This window comes from Schistocerca piceifrons, chromosome 4, assembly GCF_021461385.2.
Source record: "Schistocerca piceifrons isolate TAMUIC-IGC-003096 chromosome 4, iqSchPice1.1, whole genome shotgun sequence".
Taxonomy (NCBI): Eukaryota; Metazoa; Arthropoda; class Insecta; order Orthoptera; family Acrididae; genus Schistocerca; species Schistocerca piceifrons.
In genome coordinates, this window is record NC_060141.1 from 359,037,430 (window position 1) to 359,059,579 (window position 22,150).

General features: G+C 43.4%; 1 protein-coding gene across 1 annotated transcript in view; it reads left to right on the forward strand.

Moving 5' to 3' along the window:
* LOC124795840 (facilitated trehalose transporter Tret1-like) overlaps positions 1 to 22,150 on the forward strand; it is a 55,793-nt gene that overhangs the window by 2,080 nt on the left and 31,563 nt on the right. The window contains exon 2 of the mRNA XM_047259922.1: positions 10,450 to 10,854. Within this exon, the coding sequence (XP_047115878.1) occupies positions 10,450 to 10,854 (405 nt within the window). The remainder of the gene's footprint in view (positions 1 to 10,449; positions 10,855 to 22,150) is intronic.

Here is a 22,150-nt window from a genome sequence, read left to right on the forward strand (position 1 = left end):
TCTGTTTGGCGTCATCCCTTCCAGTCCTGCTCGTTCCGCATCCACACCTCAGAATACCTATTTCAGTTATAACTTCTTATTATATAAAATATGAAATACAATCCATCTTTATTTAGCCTAACATTGTTAAGGAATAGAGTTACCTGCTTATCTTATAGCATATATTTTCATTATTACATACGAACTTAGTTTCATTAACGAATCCACGTTACGATTCTAATGTTCTGCAGTGGTATGGTGATAGTGTACTGACGCACGTCTCATTAAACCTCCAGCGTGATTTGCGCGTTTCGTGACCAAGTGCGGCGACCCGAACGGCCGGTTGCGTGCGGGAGAGCGTCGTTGACGGTGGTGTCTATATTGCTTATTTTTCGTAGTAAATTGATTAAGACTTCGACTCAACAATTTGATATAATTTTAATATTTAGCTACGCCAACTAGATAGTTTACTAGTATTTAAATTAGATACTTTTTCATTTTCTAATGTTTTGTTTTTATTTTATTAACTGTCCCCGACACGATAACGCTTGGATAAAACTATTACTACTTATATTCAACTTAAAGGGACAATACATACTATTTTTTTTTTACATTTTAGAGGTTTCTTTGTGCATTTTTTTTTAACTTTTAAGTTCTGTTTCATGCTTTTTAAACTTTATATTTTACCAGTAGACACGGTACCATTGACGCTCTATCCCCACGTTCACATAAATACTTTCGAGGACGAAACATGGAATTGCCTCATCGAATTCTGCATATTCTCACAATAGATGGATTTTCATAAATATTATGACAATTGCAATGCAATATCGACGTGCGGTTTTGAGTTTCGGCCTGAAATTATTGTGCCTACTTCTTTCTTTTCTCTGATATTTTGTTCGTTTATGTGATTTACGTGTTTCTATTTTTAATTCACGCATTTACGCATTCACTGTGTTCTAGGATATATTCAGCTAATTTACGTAACATAAGCGATATGCAGTGGCGATAATTCTAAATCAAGTCGGAAGAAAGTGGGCTGCCATTGCGCTCTCTTGCAATAGCTGCCCAAACTATTAGGATAAAATCATTTCATTTAGTACTGAATTGTAGACCAGAAAGAATTACAAAAGATTATGCGAGAGCATATGTTCACCTTTTACACCCGAGTCACAATCACCTTTTTGCTGTTTTGCAGGTGCTGAAATTGGCGACCTCAAAAGACAAAAATTATCAATTGTATGTCCATCCTTATGGGAGTCCCCTAGACTTAGAACTACTTAAACGTAACTGGCCTAAGGACATCACACACATCCATGCCCGAGGCAGGATTCGAACCCGCAACCGTAGCAGCAGCACGGCTCCGGACTGAAGCGCTTAGAAACGCTCGGCCACAGCGGACGGCGTCACATTTTCATGGAATGCGATACACACCTGGCTTTTGGAGATTTATATCGTCTTTAACATTGCATTATTTCAGAAACCGGTTGTTTTGACAGTTATTAATGGCTCTGAGTACTATGCATCTTAACTTCTGAGGTCATCAATCGCCTAGAACTTAGAACTAATTAAACCTAACTAACCTAAGGACATCACACACATTCATGCCCGAGGCAGGATTCGAACCTGCGACCGTAGCGGTCGCTCGGTTCCAGACTGTAGCGCCCAGTCCCGCAGGCCAATCCGGCCGGTGCAGTCTCAGTGTTAACAGCGTCAAACTCCTCCCAGTAGCTTGACCTCTCACACACAGCTCGCATTGTAAAGATTCTTGCCAGTCACTTGGAGGTGCCCACATTTGCAAGTACAACAACCGGTATCAGAATACAAGGAACGGTTCCAAACAATGAGTCTATCAATTTAAGTTCCTCAAGTTAGCAAATTTCGTTTATATCTCCAGCTATAACACTCTCTGCCTGTGACGCAACTACACTACTGGTCATTAAAATTGCTACGCCAAGAAGATGACGTGCAAAAGACGCGAAATTTAACCGACGGGGAGAAGATGCTGTGATATGCTAATGATTAGCTTTTCAGAGTCTTCACACAAGATTGGCGCCGGTTGCGACACCTACAACGTGCTGACACGAGGAAAATTTCCAACCGATTTCTCATACACAAACAGCAGTTGACCGGCGTTGCCTGGTGAAACGTTGTGATACCTCTTGTAAGGCGGCGAAATACCTATCATCACGTTTCCGACTTCGATAAAGGTCGAATTGTACCCTATCGCGATTGCGGTTTAACGTATCGCGACATTGCTGCTCGCGTTGGTCGAGATCCAATGACTCTTAGCAGAATATGGAATCGGTGGGTTCAGGGGAGTAACACAGAACGCCGTGCTGGATCCCAACGGTCTCGTATCACTAGCAGTCGAGATGACAGGCATCTTATCCGCATGGCTGTAACGGATCGTGCAGCCACGTCTCGATCCTTGAGTCAGCAGATGGGGACGTTCGCAAGACAACAACCATCTGCACGAACAGTTCGACGACGTTTGCAGCAGCATGGACTATCAACTCGGAGACCATGGCTGCAGTAACCCATGACGCTGCATCACAGACAGGAGCGCCTGCGTTGGTGTACTCAACGACGAACCTGGGTGCACGAATGGCAAAACGTCATTCTTTCGGATGAATCCAGGTTCTGTTTACAACATCATGATGGTCGCATCCGTGTTTGGCGACATCGCGGTGAACGCACATTGGAAGCGTGTATTCGTCATCGCCAAATTGGTGTATCACCCGGCGTGATGGTATGGGGTGCCATTGGTCACACGTCTCGGTCTCCTCTTGTTCGCATTGACGGCACGTTGAACAGTGGACGTTACATTTCAGATGTGTTACAACCCGTGGCTCTACCCTTCATTCGATCCCTGCGAAACCCTACATTTCAGCACGATAATACACGACCGCATGTAGCAGGTCCTGTACTGGCCTTTCTGGATACAGAAAATGTTCGACTGCTGCCCTGGCCAGCACATTCTCCAGATCTCTCACCAATTGAAAACTTCTGGTCAATGGTGGCCGAGCAACTGGCTCGTCACAATACGCCAGTCACTAGATGAACTGTGGTATCGTGTTGAAGCTGCATGGGCAGCTGTACCTGTACATGCCATCCAAGCTCTGTTTGACTCAATACTCAGGCGTATCAAGTCCGTTATTACTGCCAGAGGTGGTTGTTCTGGGTACTGATTTCTCAGGATCTATGAACCCAAATTGCGTGAAAATGTAATCACATGTCAGTTCTAGTATAATATATTTATCCAACGAATACCCGTTTATCTTCTGCATTTCTTCTTGGTGTAGCAATTTTAATGACCAGAAGTGTATTCTCTTGCTAACACTGGAATGTTAGCAATGCATGGAGCAGAGCGTGGGAAGGCCAAGCTATTAAATGTAAAATTAAATAAACTATCTTCATTCCCAGATGTAATAACAAGTGAAGTTTCGTATAATTTAAGAAAAATATCACACAAATGAATTTTAAAAAATAGACCTTTACAACCTTTAAAATTCACTTACACAAAGAAAAAATTCAAAATGATTTCTGTAATAAACGTGCTGCTCAAAAGCGTGATAGCTCATTTATGACTGGCTTCTACTAGTTCACCTTAATTATCACGCCCATCTCATGTACAAGGTTTGCAGTCTGTCGAAGCACCGGCTGCTGCTGCAAAACTAAGAGCCAGTCAACACTAACCAGCGTACGAACCAATATAGACGCGCTCCACGCTAATTCCCTACTCCCGCTATTCGCATGCCCCTGCCGAGACGGCTCAAAATTCGTCAACAAGTAACGGAGTAGCAATGTCTCTAATGGACTGGCATTTACCAATACGAACCACGCACGACTCGCAATCTTTACGCAGAGTTGAGCTTATGACGAATTTCGATCGTCACATCTTTAAGTGCGCTCAAGAGCTGAATCAGAGACTTAACCATGACGCTGGATGTGTAAAGGATCACAGTGGACTAAAGTAAACTTTCCATTAGCATGAAGGTTGATTTGAACACCACAGAGCTTCTGCAAGCAATGTCATTTTGGAGGTAAAATGCCCTTGCCATCCCTCCCTTCCCCCAATTCGATCTTATTGCTTGGCAAAAGATTAAATTACCGAGAAAGCGAGGAGGAAACGAAACGAAAGTTCACTGGTTCAGAAGGAATGTGACGTTATTTCAGTGATTAAGAAATCGGGTCAAGTTTACAAAGACCTTGGCAGTATGATCTCATTTGTCAATTTGATGTGGTAGCCCCCCCCCCCCCCCCTCCCTGGCGGGACGTATACACTGTTTCGGTTGGGAACTATGTCATAAAGCCGTTGTATATGCTCCTGCGGCAAGCTGCTCCACAGCTTCTAATAATGGTCGTCAATATCTCCCATGCGACTTACCATTGTGCCGCCGGAGTTCCCTCAATCAATACCAACCGTGACATGAAGTAGTATCCAATGGCTCACCAAACCACAACGCCAGGAGTATTAGCACTGTGTTTCTCCAAAACATTGGAAGAATGGAACCTCTCTCTAGGTCGCCGCCATATTCTCTAACGATGGTCATTCGTGGTAGTACAGAATGATGCTTCATCTCTGATCACAACGCAACACCATTCATCAGCAGTCCTGGTTACCTGGTCACGACACTATCAGAAGTTTCTAGTCAGACCGCTGGTAGTCTCCGACCAAAGAATGTGACAGAGACTCCACTACTTATTCTCGTATGGCAGGCGCAAATGAGAAGGGGTTACTATGCGCGCGATGCACAATTAGACGATTCACCCTAGTGATACCTAGACGTGGTCGACTGCAACGCTGACGACAGGTATGCCTGTCTACGCGTTCCCGTGCGGTCTAATCGAGCCCGATGTTGGACCTCCGTCTCATACGAATGCACAAAAATTTGGACACTGCACGATTCGACCAGCCGGTCAAATGGAGACCCACAATGAGGTCCTTTCAAACTCTGTCGGTAATAGTTCAAATGGCTCTGAGCACTATGGGACTTAACATCTGAGGTCATCAGTTCCCTAGAACTTAAAACTACTTAAACCTAACTAACCTAAGGACATCACACACATCCACGCCCGAGGCAAGATTCGAACCGGCGACCGTAGCGGTCGCGCGGTTCCAGACTGTAGCGCCTAGAACCGCTCTGCCACCTCGGCCGGCTGTCGGTAATCACTCAGTATCTGACGCTGTTCATGCCACTTATACGCCCTACCAGACCTGGTAATAACATTAAACATGAACATCACTATTGCACTATGGTGGCTGTTCGACTTGTCGCAGAGAATTGGAGCTTTTAATGTTCGCCACCTCGACGTATACTATTAAAAATTTAAACTGTCTACTCAAACCTCATTTTTTCCTAACAAGCTGGTTCAGGTAAATTTTCTTGAAGTTCTTGAGCAACTGAAGAACTGAGCTGACAGATTAGGAACAGTTTGTCATTTCTAGTATGAAACTAGTTATCTTATTTCTTGATGCTGAATACATTTTCTTCACATTGCCGGCAAAGTAGTCTTGAGGTACTTAATATGTCTGATGAACTGCAGAAATGTGTTGAAGAACCAAAGAATCTGGTACACCTGCGCAGTATCGTGTACGGTCCCCGCGAGCACGCAAAGCCGCGCGGGATTAGCCGAGCGGTCTGGGGCGCTGCAGTCATGGACTGTGCGGCTGGTCCCGGCGGAGGTTCGAGTCGTCCCTCGGGCATGGGTGTGTATGTTTGTCCTTAGGATAATTTAGGTTCAGTAGTGTGTAAGCTTAGGGACTGATGACCTTCGCAGTTAAGTCCCATAAGATTTCACACACATTTGAAAATTTGATTTCAGCACGCGGGAGTGACGCAGCACGACATGGCATGGACTCAGCTAATGTCTGAAGTAGTGCTGGAGGGAACTGACGTCATGAATCCTGCAGTACTGTCCTCAAATCAGTAAGAGTACGAGGGGGTGGAGATCTCTTCTTAACAGCACGTTGCAAGACATCCCAGATACGTTCAATAATGTTCATGTCTGGGGAGTTTGGTGGCCAGCGGAAGTTTCCAACCTCAGAAGAGTGTTCCTGGAGCCACTCTGTAGCAATTCTGCTCGTATGGGGTGTCGCATTGTCCTGCTGGAATTGCCCAAGTCCGTTGCAATGCACAATGGACATGAATTGATGCAGGTGATCAGACAGGATTCTTAAGTACGTTACGCCTGTCAGGGTCGTATCTATATGCATCAAGGGTCCCATATCTCTCCAACTGCACGCGCCCCACAACATTACAGAGCCCCCACCAGCTTGAAGAGTCCCCTATTGATATGCAGAGCCATGGATTTATGAAGTTGTCTCCACGTCCATACTCGTCCATCCACTCGATGCAATTTGAAACGAGACTTGTCCGACCAGGCAACATCTTTCCAGTTATCAACAGTCCAATGTCGGCCTTGACGTGTCCAGGCGAGGCGTAAAGCTTCGTGTCGTGCAGTCATCAAGGGTACACGAGTAGGGCTTCGGCTCCGAAAGCCCATATCGATTATGCTTCGTTGACTGGTTCCCACGCTGACACTTGTTGGTGATCCAGCACTGAAATCTGCAGCAACTTGCGAAAGGGTTGCACTGTCACGTTGAACGATTCTCTTCAGTCGTTGTTCGTCCCGTTGCAGGATCTTTTTTCGGCCGCAGCGATATCGGAGATTTGATGTTTTGGCGGATTACTAATATTGACGGTACACTCGTGAAATGGTCGTAGGGGAAAATACCAGCTTCATCGCTACCTCGGAGATGCTGCCTCCCACCGCTCGTGCGCTGACTGTAACACCATGTTCAATCTCACTTAAATCTTGATAAGGTGCCATTGTAGCAGCAGTAACCGATCTGACAACAGCTCCAGACACTTGTTGTCTTGTAACTAAGTTATATAAAACTGCAATCAGTCATTTTTTGAATAATTATGTTTTATTCAATGAACAGGTTTTCGAACCTTTTCAGGTTCATCTTCAGATGGTTTCTGGAAGTTACATCATTTCTAGCATAATGCTTAGTGCTGGCTTGGGACAGTATGGGCGGCTGTTTTCGGTTATGTTCCATTGAACAGAATGAGAGTATCATCATCAACAAACGCTATGTTGACACATTTATAAGCCTGCCTGTTCTAGGGAAGGTTTCTCACGAAATTGCCAACCTCTTCAAGACATACAACATAAAAATAAGCTTCTTCACAAACAACAAATACAAAATAAAATCGTACACAGCACCAAAACTACTATACAGCAGTATCAAAAGTCAGGTGTATATAAACTCACTTGCTACTCATGTCCCAGCTTCTACATTGGACAAACCGGTAGAAGCTTCACAACAAGATTTAAAGAACACATAGATGCACTTCGTCTTAACAACCTGAATAAATCCAGCTTTGCCTCTCATCTTCCCCAACACAATCATTCTGCAAACAGCAAAGAACAAAATCTAAAATACTCCACTTTGCCAACAAAGGTCGGCCGGAGTGGCCGAGAGGTTCTAGGCGCTACAGTCTGGAAACGCGCGACCGCAACGGTCGCAGGTTCGAATCCTGCCTCGGGCATGGATGTGTGTGATGTCCTTAGGTTAGTTAGGTTTAAGTAGTTCTACGTTCTAGGGGACTGATGACCTCAGAAGGTAAGTCCCATAGTGCTCAGAGCCATTTGAACCATTTTTTTTTGCCAACAAAGGCACGATACTTGACCTCCTTGTAGAAATTGAAATATTTATCTATACAAATACAGCATCTGACTACTTACTCAATGACCAAACTGAACTGAGAAACAAATTTTTCCTTCAGAACTCTGAAGATTTACAAATTCAAAACAAGTAACCATTCAACCAACCCTACTCCATCTCACCACTCACCTCCCTCATAACCACTCCCCCCTATCCTCCTTACATCCTAACTACACTGGTGTCAATGTAAATATCCCACCACAGAATAAAACCTATACTACGTTTCTAAATGGTAAAACCCTCCACTGTTAAAATAAATCAGTACTTTTATACATTTCACTTATAGCTGGAACAAACAGGATCTGCCTTCACCAGTATTCCAGATCATGTTAATGTAAGAACAAAAATGATTCGACAGTTCACTTGAACTTTTGTTCTTGGTTTTAGATATAAAGTGCATGGTCATATCTACAGCTTTAGTCCATTACAAACACTATAACTTTTATACATATTACCTTAGCTAAAGAAAAGAATCTACCTTTACTAATATTCCAGATTATATTATCGTAAAAACAGAACACTTCTAGGCTGGCCAGCACACCGGCCCTCGTACTTAATCCGACGGGCAGATACGATCCGGGGCCGGCGCGCCTACCCGAGTCCAGGAAGCAGCGCATTAACGCTCTCGGCTAGCCTGGCAGGTTTAAATGTAAAGGTCGTGGCCATATAAACGGCTGTATCTCATTGTAAATACGATAATTCTGTATTATTGACTCCTGTGCATTCATATTGATGCCAATCTTGATTAAAATTTATGTTATAAACTGACTGTATTATACGTTAATATACATACAGAAATAAGATATCATATCACTTGAAGTTTGTTCTTGTAGTAATTGATTTATTTATTTATTTTATTTTGCGCTCTCACGTTATCGCCAGTCTGATTAAAATATTTGCCCTTATATCGACTTTAATACATGTAAAAAAGAACAAATTACATCTCCGTGGAAAGTAGGCCTATGCCATATCTTTTTGTCAAGATCTTTGTTGCAAACAACTGTTGTACAGCACACGCTGGATGCTGGCAAAGTTTCGCTGTCAGAGTGTAAATTAATATATATTTTGTGTTAAAGTGTGCGAAGTGATAAACCAACTAACCATCAGAATGGATGTAGAAAGATGGACATTAAGGGAAAAAATCCACCGATTCTGTCGGAGTAAGTAAAAAACTAAATTTACATCATATCGTCAGATAAACAATAGTCATGGCGATACATTAAAGCATGTTCCATCTTCTTGTCACAGAGCCAGCACCCAGCATTATGCTAAAAATAAGGACGTGACCTCCAGTAACGATCTGAAGATGAACCTGAAAAGTTTCAAAAACCGGTTCATGCAATAAACATAACTACTCAAAAAAGTGATTGGTTGCTGTTTTATGTAACTTATTTACATTCAATTAATAGTCACGGGTTCTAAAATATCCGTAATGGATAAGCTTAATAACCTGATTGTCGGTACGTTGTTATTTTGTCGAATAAGTAACAGTGTGGAACTATATCAAGTGACTTACAGAACCCGAGGGACAGTTCGTCATCTAGTATGTCGTTCCATACGGCTCTCCGTACATCAAGTATGAAAACAGCGAGCTCAGTTTCACAAGATATTATCTACGAGGGGCTTTCAATGAGTAATGTAACACATTTTTTCTACGACAATTTCGATTGATAAGATGCGGTATTTGTTGTGGGACGCCTTGGAATATTCCCGCTTGAGCCCCTATAGGTTCGAGAAGCTCCGATGGGCAGCTCCACTACATGTAGGGGACAAAATAGCGTCTGTAATGAAGGTACGTTCCAAGCTGAGAGCTGTCACTAAGTTTCTTTTGGAGAGAAACCAGAGAATCACAAGTATTCATAGGCGCTTGCAGAATGTCTACGTAGACCTGGGAGTGAACAAAAGCACGATGAGTCGTTGGACGGGCTAGTCCCGGCGGAGGTTCAAGTCCTCCCTCGGGCATGGGTGTGTGTTTGACCTTAGGATAATTTAGGTTAAGTAATGTGTAAGCTTAGGGACTGATGACCTTAGCAGTTAAGTCCCATAAGATTTCACACTCATTTGAACAGTCGTTGGACGAGGCGTCTCTCATCATCGCAACAATGTCGTCCAAACCTGTCAGATCACCCGCGTGCCGGTCGGCATCACAGAGCCGTGAAACTGAAGAAACAGCTTCTCATTTTTCACGACAGTGGAAGGCCTCACACAAATTTGTGCACACGAGAGGAGCTCACGAAACTTCATTGAACTGTTCTTCCTCATCCACCCTACAGCCTGGATCTCGCACCTTGCCACTTCCATCTGTCTGATCCAATGGAGGATGCACTCTGCAGGAACCAGTAAGTGAATGGTGGGAAGGTTATTCACGCCTCAAGATGTTGACTCCGACGTCGACCAGCAGAGTGGTAAATGGAAATGATCGTATTACCAAGTGGATATACAGGCCCTCCCAGTAACGTGGCGTAAGGTCATCGCATTGAACGGAAATTATATTAGAAAATAGGGTTTTGAACCCAAGGGAGTGGGGAATAAAATGGTGTATTGCAATCCTGAATAAAACCAACGTGCTCTCAGAAATTAATGTTTTGCATTACTTATTGAACGCCTCTCTTGCTTTAATTCTTTTGTGTGAGCAAGGAACGTGTTCCAAAATTCTACATGAGCTTCATATTAACAATGCAAGCCTGTAATCATGTGCACCTGCTTGACGGCGCTTCTCCGGTTGTTGGCAGGTGAGCCCGCAGTATCAGGTGGAGATTGCTGAGGATCGCGTGCGTGGACTCATGATCTCGATGGGCATGGTCATGATGGGTATCGGCGGCATCTTGATGACCAGCATAGCACCCTACGTGGACTTTTTCACGCTGTGCGAGGTCATGCTGGCGGTTCCCGTGCTGTTCGTGGTGACCTTCTGGTGGATGCCTGAGAGCCCGTACTACCTGGTGTCGAAAGGCCGCATGGAGGAGGCGACGATGGCGCTGATGCGGCTGCGCGGGAAGGACTCTGCCAAAGAGGTGGAGGGCGAACTGCAGCAGATCCTGCGCTCTGCAGAGCAACGCGACCAAAAGGGAGGCAGCGGCACAGCAGAGGCCTTCCGGGAGCTGCGGCGTAGCGCTTCGGCAAGGAGGGCGCTGATGGTGCGTATTTACGGTCTGTAGCCCACCGAGCTGAACCTGTGGAGCGGGACACATCAGGGAAAATTTTCTTATAACTACGCTGCCGGAAAAGATAAATACAACAACGTCGTGGTTAAATCAATTTAGTGACAAATGAAGTGACAGATGGTACGTTATTGTAGAAATATATGATAACAGACCAAATGAAAAACTCATGTCACCCTGAAAGGCGCCCAAACAGCCGCATCAATACAAAGTGTAGACTTGAGAACTTTTAACACTGCAGCGCGTCAGCAATCGTGAATAATTTAATGATTATAAAGAATCCGCCTCCATTGCAAATAGAAACCGGATGTTGACCTAGGTTTCGGCGCGGATAACCACGCCTTCTTCGGAACACACTAAAACTACAATCTGCCTAAAGAGGCATGGTCCAACATTAATACAGAACGCCCAAAAGGGCATAAAACTCGTATAAAATGTAAAATAAACGGTACGTGTGTACCATGTCAATGGCTGTACTTAGCTCAAACGTCAGAAGCGTGCTTCCTCACCCCAGCCAACGTTCGGTGGGCCGCGGGCTCTCAGGTAAACTGAGGTGGCGCCGGCAGCTAGGCTGTGAGAATGTCAGAAAGCAACGCACATGCGCAAATTGAGAAATCGTCTTCTTCCATGTGATTGGCATAAAATGTGTTACGAAAGTGATCCGATGACCGGGCCAAAGGCGCAGGAAGTTAATGCGTGTGTATGTATAATGTCCTAGCTCGAGGACGATTTTATAGAACTATAGAACGTGGATAGGCTGAAACTATATATGTGGGATAGCAAATTCCACGGATGGTCGAAACGCATGTAAGCAGGACAGACAAAATACGATCAGCTAGAAGCAGGCAAAAAATATGGGGGATGAATAATCCATTTTTCAATTACTTCGGGTCGGTGATAGTATTTGATGACTACGCTTGGGTAAGCGTGTAAAGTTACTATATTAAATTCTAAGCGCTATTGACCAGAAAAGGGTCAAATTAGTAAGACAGGCCTAATGTAATTGCGTGAAAGGACATACAACATCGCCTTCATCACCCTTAATATCTAATGAGCGACAGAGGTTATTTTGAATAGTGCTATCGGATATGTACCAAAATAGTGTAAAAATAACCTAAAACTAAACCAGTTTCTGAAAATCATTAAATCAATAAAGTGTAGACCCTTCTGACGACAACGCAGGTGTGTATTCTCGCATGGGTACAACTATATATTCCAGTGAATCAGTCTAGTTCTCAAGTCGTCGCATATATTTCGTTTGGCGATCGGTTTCGGTCTTTTCTCAGGTCATCATCAGACCATTTTTCACTCTACACGACCCCTCCTGACGGAGGTTCGAGTCCTGCCTCAGGCATGGGTGTGTGTGCTGTTCTTAGAATGAGTTAGTTTAAGCTACTTTAAGTAGTGCGTAAGTCTAGGGACCGATGACCTCAGCAGTTTGGTCCCATAAGAATTCACACACATTTGAACATTTTTTACTCTGCAAACAAGAGCATACATGTTGTAGATGGTCGATGAATGAATACAGTCATAGAAGGAAAACAGCATAAAATAAATGGCTGGTATGCTCTTGGTGGCGTCGTGGAAAAGGCCGCTCTGGAAGTGTGTGGAACACTGCTGAGTAGAGCTCTTACATAGTGTCACCAACATCCAATCGTAGAGAACCGTTTCTGTAGCTCGCAAGAGCTCTTTGTAAACGTATATTATTGTAAGTTAGTGACACAAAAGAAAGCATAGAAAAAAACAGGGTTCTTATGAATACACGTAAGAGACATACATTAGAGCAGAATGCCTCGCCCAATGACACTGGCTGTATTCATTATACGTATGCTGTTTGTATCAACGTGAGCGTGGCAGAAATGGCTGATAGGGTGCCAACTGATTAGCAAAGCGACGAATGTGAGTTGGTAAGTTCCGCAGTGAGCCAAAGATGTTGCGGCTTCTATTTGGGAGTCATGCGGAATTCGATAACTACTGCCTTCAATGGAATTATCTGCAGCTGTCTTTCACGTTTACATAAATATTTAGTTGCCGGTTGTATAATTATGATAAAATAACTGTAAAATTATTGTTTACAACGCCACGCCATTTTTTTTTACAAACGCAATGACCACTGAGTACCGCTGGGGTCAATATGACCCCAGTGTTTCATTTATTTTAATGAACTGACATAAAAACATACATTACTCATTGAAACCAGGTAAATTATGTATATAAGCGCTTTCAAACTTGTGTTAATCCTTGATCTTATAGATCCTTATATTTACAACAAAGAACTCTTTGTGCTTAAAAGAAAGAATCTCTGAACGTTGTTTACAGACAAAAGAAAAGCATCTTCTGCACGTTTCAGAATGTTTTTTATCCACTGAACGTTCGCATAGGGAGCACCGTCCACGTTTTGCTCCTGTATGCACTTCTGCTGAAGGAGGAGGACGAGGAAGAGAAGCTTTGCTGCGCCGACTTCTCGTTTTCTGTACTATACTTGTTCCCAGTTGCAGAAGTAATTATCTTCTTTTGTAATAGTTTTTTTATTCCAGTTAGGATTTAAGCCCATCCAAATTACGAAAGCATTTAGGGAACTAATATCCAAAATATTATAAAAAATAGCCATGGGCCATATTCTTGTCATACGTTTTGTGTTGTAGTTCCTGACTAACTTTTCCATTGTGTCTACACCTTGTAATGTCCCCACAGAAAATACCCTCTACCACGCACCAATTAATCATTGTCAATCAAACCATCCACATTCATTCAATTTGGAAAAGTATCTGATCTGATTTTCTCGTAATATACGCGGCGACAGCTCGACGACGCCAAAGTATTTTCTAGTGCGTTTATTCTTTGAAATAACAGAGATGCATATATGCATTCTCCATGGTTGTTAGAGTGGTAACTAGGACAGCTTCTGGAGTATCTGTTGAGGGATTGACGTGTTTCTGAGAGATACATATTTTGCTTTTCTTCTCGCTAAAGCGAGCCAATTAACATGTGTGCCGTTAGCGGTTTGTTTGAAGAGAAAGAGACTGTAAACGGGAAATAATTAAGACGTGGAATCACCGGAGATCTGGACATGTATTGGAGATGGATTTAATACACGATTTCCTTCATAAATAAGGTTTGTGACTTTTCTGTTTTGGAGTGAATGAACGAATGAGTTTTTTCTGAATCATTTGATGATCACGTTGGCCCTGTAATTAGTGGGGAAGTTTCAGCTGTGTCGAAGAGAGCCTGCAATCACTGAGTCTGTGCTAAATCGTCCAAAAAGGCTTCGTACACATCTGGAATTCGCAATCTTTCGTAAAAGGAACAAATTGTCCACACGATTGATTCTCCCGACTGAATGCAGTGTTTAACAGTAATAATAAATGTAAAGATCTCTTACAGCAAGCCAGCCGCTGATTACCAAGACGAAGTAATCCACCAAAGATTCTATTTGGTTGATTTCACGTAATGAAATATTTTATTAAAAACTGTACATAGATAAAGGAGAGAAAGAGAGAGAGTGAATGAGAATAGAGATAATACTAATAATCCTCCATTAGTCTAACATTTCGCCTGTCTTATCACGGATCAGCCAAGGAATGGGAGGCCCTTACTTTACTGTAGAGATTTATGTGTGAAGGTGAAGGGATCTTAAAGGCAACAGATACACGTCTATACAGACAAGATATTACACAAAGTTAGCGGCTAGCTGCATTCATCATCTGTTCTTAGATAAAGAGACGGCAACTTATTAGCCTTAACATTTTAAAAAAATGTTAAAACCTGATTTAGTTGCATTATAGTTTAGGATTAAAATAGGTCTTGCTACTTCACCGTCACCTATTTCCTCTCTGAAACGCATAGCAATGTCACTATCTTACCCTTTTTTGGGCAATAGGAGACTACTGTAGTTGATATCTGGAATCCGAAGAGACATGAAGCTGCAGTTCTTCCCCTTGCTTCGATAAGTTTTGCAGGTAGTTCACAACGAATTTTTCTTACTGTTCCTAACAGAAACATTTGTTTTCGTTCTAGTTCCTTTGCCAACTTCAAACTTGTAAAGAAATTATCTGTTGTGATATTTCTACCACTCCCGGATAAATTTTCTGTCAATTCTAACACTACTCCTTTTCCCAGATTTATTTCCCTAGGCTGGCCTTCGCTCTTTGCTGTGTACACCTGCAGGTGTGACATAGTAATTAGTGCTGTCACATGCAGGCCATATCTTTATACCATGCTTTCCAGGTTTTGAGGGGATGTACTGGCGAGATGGACACCTACCCGTAAAAGTTATCAGTTGTTCATCAACTGTAATATTCTCGTGTGGTTCGTATGCATCATGCAATTTGCTTACTCTCTGTTCACATAAATCCCTTATAAGAGTCAATTTATGGGGGCTACGATTCTGTCGCCGGTACTGAGCATCATCGAACCGAATACAGCGTGATATTTCTGTAAAGCGGTTTCTAGCGATAGAACTATTGAAAATAGGTCGCCCATGATCTTCGTTCCCTAAATTCACTATGCCCTCATTGTGACCTTCATTGTACACTTCCGCAAGAATAAGCAGGCCAAGAAAGCATTCAGATTCTTTTCTATCAAGATCTGTCCATTCGTTACTGAAAGTAATGTTACCTTCTTTGTCGGTCCACTTCAATATAATCTGGAAAATGCTGGGCTTCATTAATAATTCAAATGCCGACTGCACAGTATTTACATTCCTTACAGTATGTCTCGTGGGACCTGGAGCCGTCTTCAATATATTTCGTGCTGGCTGTCTCCCATATAATCAAACAGCATTTTTCCCTGTGTTTTATTTCCATTTCTCAACCTGAAAAAAATGGGATTACTACTTTAAATATGTGCTTACATATTATTATTATTATTAGTACTGTCATTAAAGTTTTTGCAAACATCTGGTAGATTATATATACTTACTTGAAAACATTCTGATTTGAAATGTCAGCAACCTCAGGAAGTAAAGTTACCAAATTTTCAACGTCTTCATCAGAATCTTCAATTGATTCACTACCTCCAGAAATAATAGCATCAATCTCTTCATCGCCATCAGGCGGTATATCTCCTAATTCCTCTTCTTCATCCAAAATTACTTGTATTTCAGCACTACTCAAACGTTTTCAAGTTATAATGTAGTTCTTGCACACGCTGAGACAAAACGCTAACAAAAACTGAGGCAATACACAACAACTGCTGAGGCAAGAAATGGCAACAATGGGTATTAACATTCGTCGTTCTGTTTTCATAATGTTACATTCAAAAAAAGAAAACTAAAATTTAGATTGGGGTCATGCTGACCCCAGTGGTACACGGTCCATAGCCCATGAATAAATTTTAATATGTTGTAAATGTAAAATGTTGTCATTGCATACAAACAACTTAGAGAGACGATCATAAATTTTGCAAATAATTGTTTTGAAAAAATTGTAAATTTGTGGTAAGATCTTATGGGACGGAACTACTTAGGTCATCGGTCTCTAAGCTTACACACTACTTAATCTAACTTAAACTAACTTACGATATGGGCAACACACATACCCATGCCCGAGGGAGGATTCGAACCTCCGACGGGGGGAGCCGCGCGAACCGTGACAAGACGCCCCAGACCGAACGGCTACCACCGCGGCGAAAACAAGGGAGACACGTACATATTTCAAATGTACAGCAGTTTCACTTTGCTCTTATGTTCTTCACATTCGCCTACAATGACGGATAATGCCGTAATAGGGACGTTGACAGTTTTGTGGAGGCTTTTTTTTCAGTCAGCAATAGTACAATCATCGGACTAAAATGTCATAAAAATATACTCGTTTTTTTATGGGTAACACTTTCAGGACCCAGTTTTTTTGCGGTGGGGTGGGGGGGTGAAACAGATTAATGTAGGCTTCTTTTGATTAATGTCTTAGCCAGAGATTGTTGCAGTTGTAGTCTTCACTCGGAAGACTGGATGGCTGGTTTGATACACCTGTGTCTGCTACTTCATCCTGCGCAAGCCTCTACATCTCCCAATAACTACTGCAACCTACATCCTTCTGAGTCTTCTTACTGTATTCACCTCCCGGTCTCCCTCTGCGATATTTACTCCCCCCACCCCCACACTTCCCTCCAATATTATATTGGTGATCCCTTGATGTCTCAGAATGTGTCCTACCTACCGATTCCTTCTTTTAGTCGAGTTGTTCTACAGTTTTCGTTTCTCCCCAATTCTATTCAGTACCTCCTCCTTAGTTATGCGATCTACCGACGTAATCTGCAGTATCCTTCAGTAGCACCACATTTCAAAAGCCTCTATTCTCTCCTTGTCTAAACTCTATATCGTCCACGTTTCACTTCGACACATGGCTAAGCCCCAAACCAGTATCTTCAGAAAAGGCTTCCCAACATTTAAATCTATATTCAATGTCAATAATTTTTTCTTTTTCAGAAACACTTCATTGCCAGACTACACTTTATATCCTCTCTACTTCGGTCATCATCACCTATTTTGTTGTCCAAGTAGCAAACCTCATCTACTACTTTAAGTCAGGAAAAAATATTTCCCACGGCTTCATTTTGCAGCGCGGGGAGGGGTGGAACATGCACAGTTATTCGTAAGTGCATCTAGTTTTGCAGTAGACGACCGTACAAATGCTGTAAGGCTCACAGCAGAGACACACATCAGAGCCTCTCTTAGACATTCTAACTCACATTACAGGTTCTCAGTATGGACACCGTTTGTGACGCAGCGAACGTTAATATACATGGCATTTCTGTCAGAGCGGGAAAAAATTTAACAGGACATAGAGGATGCTCCACTGCACAATCTAAGGTAGGGAACCTGATGTCGGAGAAGCCAGCTTAACGAGATAATAGGAATAAAATCACATTACTGAGTACGTTTTTATTTACATTACAAGGTGTACGACTATGCTTCCGCCTTTTTTCCACAACATTTGAGGCTTTAATGAAACAAATTGGTTACACATCTAGCATTTAAAGTATTTTCCATCGCTGGCCACTACTCTCTCCCATCTTCCAGGCAGTGTACGAATCCCGCGTCGAAAAAATTTTTCACCTTTTGAAGCGACCCATGACTCGATCCAATTTGTGACTTCTTCATGAGATCGGAAGTATTGGTCAGACAGGCCATACGCCATTGATCTAAACAGGTGATAGAGGGAGCAATGTCTGGAGAATATGGCAGGTGGGATAGGACTTCCCATTTTAACGTTTCCAAGTACGTTTTGACCTCTTTTGCAACGTGGGATCGAGTGTTGTCGTGCTGCAAAATTACTTAATTATGCCTTGCGCTGTATTGCGGCCGTTTGTCTTTTTATGCTCTGCTCAAGCGCATTAATTGCGTTCTATAACGAGCACCTGTGATTGTTTCACTTGGTTTTAACACCTCTTAGTACACGACGCCGAGCTGGTACCACCAAATGCTGAGCATGATCTTGGAGCCGTGAATATTCGGTTTGGCCGTCGACATGGAAGCATGGCCGGGATATCCCCATCATTTTTTTGCGTTTAGGGTTTGACTTCATGATACGTTTTTTCTTTTTTGGCATCAGTCTTCTAACTGGTTTGATGCGGCCCGCCACGAATTCCTATCCTGCGCTAACCTCTTCACCTCAGTGTAGCACTTTCAACCTACGTCCTCAATTATTTGCTTCGATGTATTCCAATCACTGTCTTACTCAACAGTTTTTGCCCTCTACAGCTCCCTCTAGTACCATGGAAGTTGTTCCCTCATATCTTTACGTCTTATCATCCTGTCCCTTCTCCTTATCAGTGTTTTCCACATATTCCTTTCTTCTCCGATTCTTCGTAGAGCCTCCTCATTCCTTACCTTTCTAGTCCTCCAAATTTTCAAAATTCGTCTGTAGCACCACATCTCAAATGCTTCGTTTCTCTTCTGTTCCGGTTTTCCCACAGTCCATGTTTCACTACCATACAATGCTGTAGTCCAGACGTACATTCTCATAAATTTGTTCCTCAAATTAAGGGCGATATTTGATATTAGTAGACTTCTCTTGGCCAGGAAGGTCCTTTTTGCCATTGCTAGTCTGCTTTTGATATCCTCCTTGCTCCGTCCGTCATTGTTTATTTCACTGCCTAGGTATCTGAATTCCTTATTAATCTCCTTCGTGACCATTAATCATGATGTTAAGTTTCTCGCTTTTCTCATTTCTACTACTTCTCATTACCTTCATCTTTCTTCGATTTACTCTCAATCCACACTGTATACTCATTAGACTGTTCATTCCGTTCAGCAGATCATGTAATTCTTCTTCACTTTCACTCAGGATAGCAATGTCATCAGCGAATGGTATCATTGATATCCTTTCACCTTGAATTTTAATTCTACTCCTGAACTTTCCTTTTATTTCCATCATTGCTTCCTCAATGTACAGACCGAACAGTAGGGGCGAAAGGCTACATCCTTGTCTTACACCCTTTTTAATACGAGCACTTCGTTCTTTGTCGGCCACTCTTATTATTCCCTCTTGGTTATTGCACATATTCTGTATGATCCGTTTTTCCCTTTAGCTTACTCCTACTTTTTTCAGAATTTCGAATATCTTGCACCATTTTACATTGTCGAACGCTTTTTCCAGGTCGACAAATCCTATGATCTTTCTTTAGTCTTACTTCCATTATTAACCGCAACGTCAGAATTGCCTCTCTCGTGCCTTTACCTTTCCTAAAGCCAAACTGATCGTCATCTAGCGCATCCACAGTTCTGTTTTCCATTCTTCTATATATTATTCTTGTAAGGAACTTGGATGCATGAGCTTTTAAGCTGATTGTGCTGTAATTCTCGCACTTGTCAGCTCTTGCAGTCTTCGGAAATGAGTGGATGATACTTTTTCAGATAGCATGTCGCCAGACTCATACATTCTACACACCAACGTGAATAGTCGTTTTGTTGCCACTTCCCCCAATGTTTTTAGAAATTCTGATGGAATGTTATCTATCCCTTCTGTCTTATTTGACCTTAAGTCCCCCACAGCTCTTTTAAACTCTGATCATAATACTGGATCACCGATCTCTACTAAATCGACTCCTGTTTCTTCTTCTATCACATCAGACAAATCTTTCCCCTCATAGAGGCTTTCAGTGTATTCTTTCCACCCATCCCCACTCTCCTCAGCATTTAACAGTGGAATTGCCGTTCCACTCATAATGTTACCACCCTTGCTTTTAATGTCACCGATGGTTGTTTTGACTTTTCTGTATGCTGAGTCTGTCCTTCCGACAACCATTTCTTTTTCTATGTCTTCACATTTTTCCTGCAGCCATTTCGTCATAGCTTCCCTGCACTTCCTATTTATTTCATTCCTCAGCGACATGTACACTCCTGGAAATGGAAAAAAGAACACATTGACACCGGTGTGTCAGACCCACCATACTTGCTCCGGACACTGCAAGAGGGCTGTACAAGCAATGATCACACGCACGGCACAGCGGACACACCGGGAACCGCGGTGTTGGCCGTCGAATGGCGCTAGCTGCGCAGCATTTGTGCACCGCCGCCGTCACTGTCAGCCAGTTTGCCGTGGCATACGGAGCTCCATCGCAGTCTTTAACACTGGTAGCATGCCGCGACAGCGTGGACGTGAACCGTATGTGCAGTTGACGGACTTTGAGCGAGGGCGTATAGTGGGCATGTGGGACGCCGGGTGGACGTACCGCCGAATTGCTCAACACGTGGGGCGTGAGGTCTCCACAGTACATCGATGTTGTCGCCAGTGGTCGGCGGAAGGTACACGTGCCCGTCGACCTGGGACCGGACCGCAGCGACGCACGGATGCACGCCAAGACCGTAGGATCCTACGCAGTGCCGTAGGGGACTGCACCGCCACTTCCCAGCAAATTAGGGACACTGTTGCTCCTGGGGTATCGGCGAGGACCATTCGCAACCGTCTCCATGAAGCTGGGCTACGGTCCCGCACACCGTTAGGCCGTCTTCCGCTCACGCCCCAACATCGTGCAGCCCGCCTCCAGTGGTGTCGCGACAGGCGTGAATGGAGGGCCGAATGGAGACGTGTCGTCTTCAGCGATGAGAGTCGCTTCTGCCTTGGTGCCAATGATGGTCGTATGCGTGTTTGACGCTGTGCAGGTGAGCGCCACAATCAGGACTGCATACGACCGAGGCACACAGGGCCAACACCCGGCATCATGGTGTGGGGAGCGATCTCCTACACTGGCCGTACACCACTGGTGATCGTCGAGAGGACACTGAATAGTGCACGGTACATCCAAACCGTCATCGAACCCATCGTTCTACCATTCCTAGACCGGCAAGGGAACTTGCTGTTCCAACAGGACAATGCACGTTCGCATGTATCCCGTGCCACCCAACGTGCTCTAGAAGGTGTAAGTCAACTACCCTGGCCAGCAAGATCTCCGGATCTGTCCCCCATTGAGCATGTTTGGGACTGGATGAAGCGTCGTCTCACGCGGTCTGCACGTCCAGCACGAACGCTGGTCCAACTGAGGCGCCAGGTGGAAATGGCATGGCAAGCTGTTCCACAGGACTACATCCAGCATCTCTACGATCGTCTCCATGGGAGAATAGCAGCCTGCATTGCTGCGAAAGGTGGATATACACTGTACTAGTGCCGACATTGTGCATGCTCTGTTGCCTGTGTCTATGTGCCTGTGGTTCTGTCAGTGTGATCATGTGATGTATCTGACCCCAGGAATGTGTCAATAAAGTTTCCCCTTCCTGGGACAATGAATTCACGGTGTTCTTATTTCAATTTCCAGGAGTGTATTTCTGTATTTCTGAGTTTCCGAGAACATTATTGTACTTCCTCCTTTCGTCAATCAGCTAAAGTATTTCTTCTGTTACCCATGGTTTCTTCATAGCTACCTTCTTTGTACCTATGTTTTCCTTTCCAACTTCTGTGATGGTCCTTTTTAGAGATGTGCATTCCTCTTCAGCTGTACTATCTACTGAGCTATTCCTCGTTGCTGTATCTATAGCCTTAGAGAACTTCAAGGGTATCTTGTCATTCCTTAGTACTTCCATATCCCACTTCTTTGCGTATTGATTCCTCCTGAATAATGTCTTAAACTTTAGCCTACTCTTCATCACTACTATATTGTGATCTGAGTCTATATCTGCTCCTGGGTACGCCTTACAATCCAGTATCAGATTTCGGAATCTCTGTCTGACCAAGACGTAATCTAACTGAAATCTTCCCGTATCACCTGGCCTTTTCCAAGTATACCTTCTCCCCTTGTGTTTCTTGAACAGGGTATTCGCTATTACTAGCTGAAACTT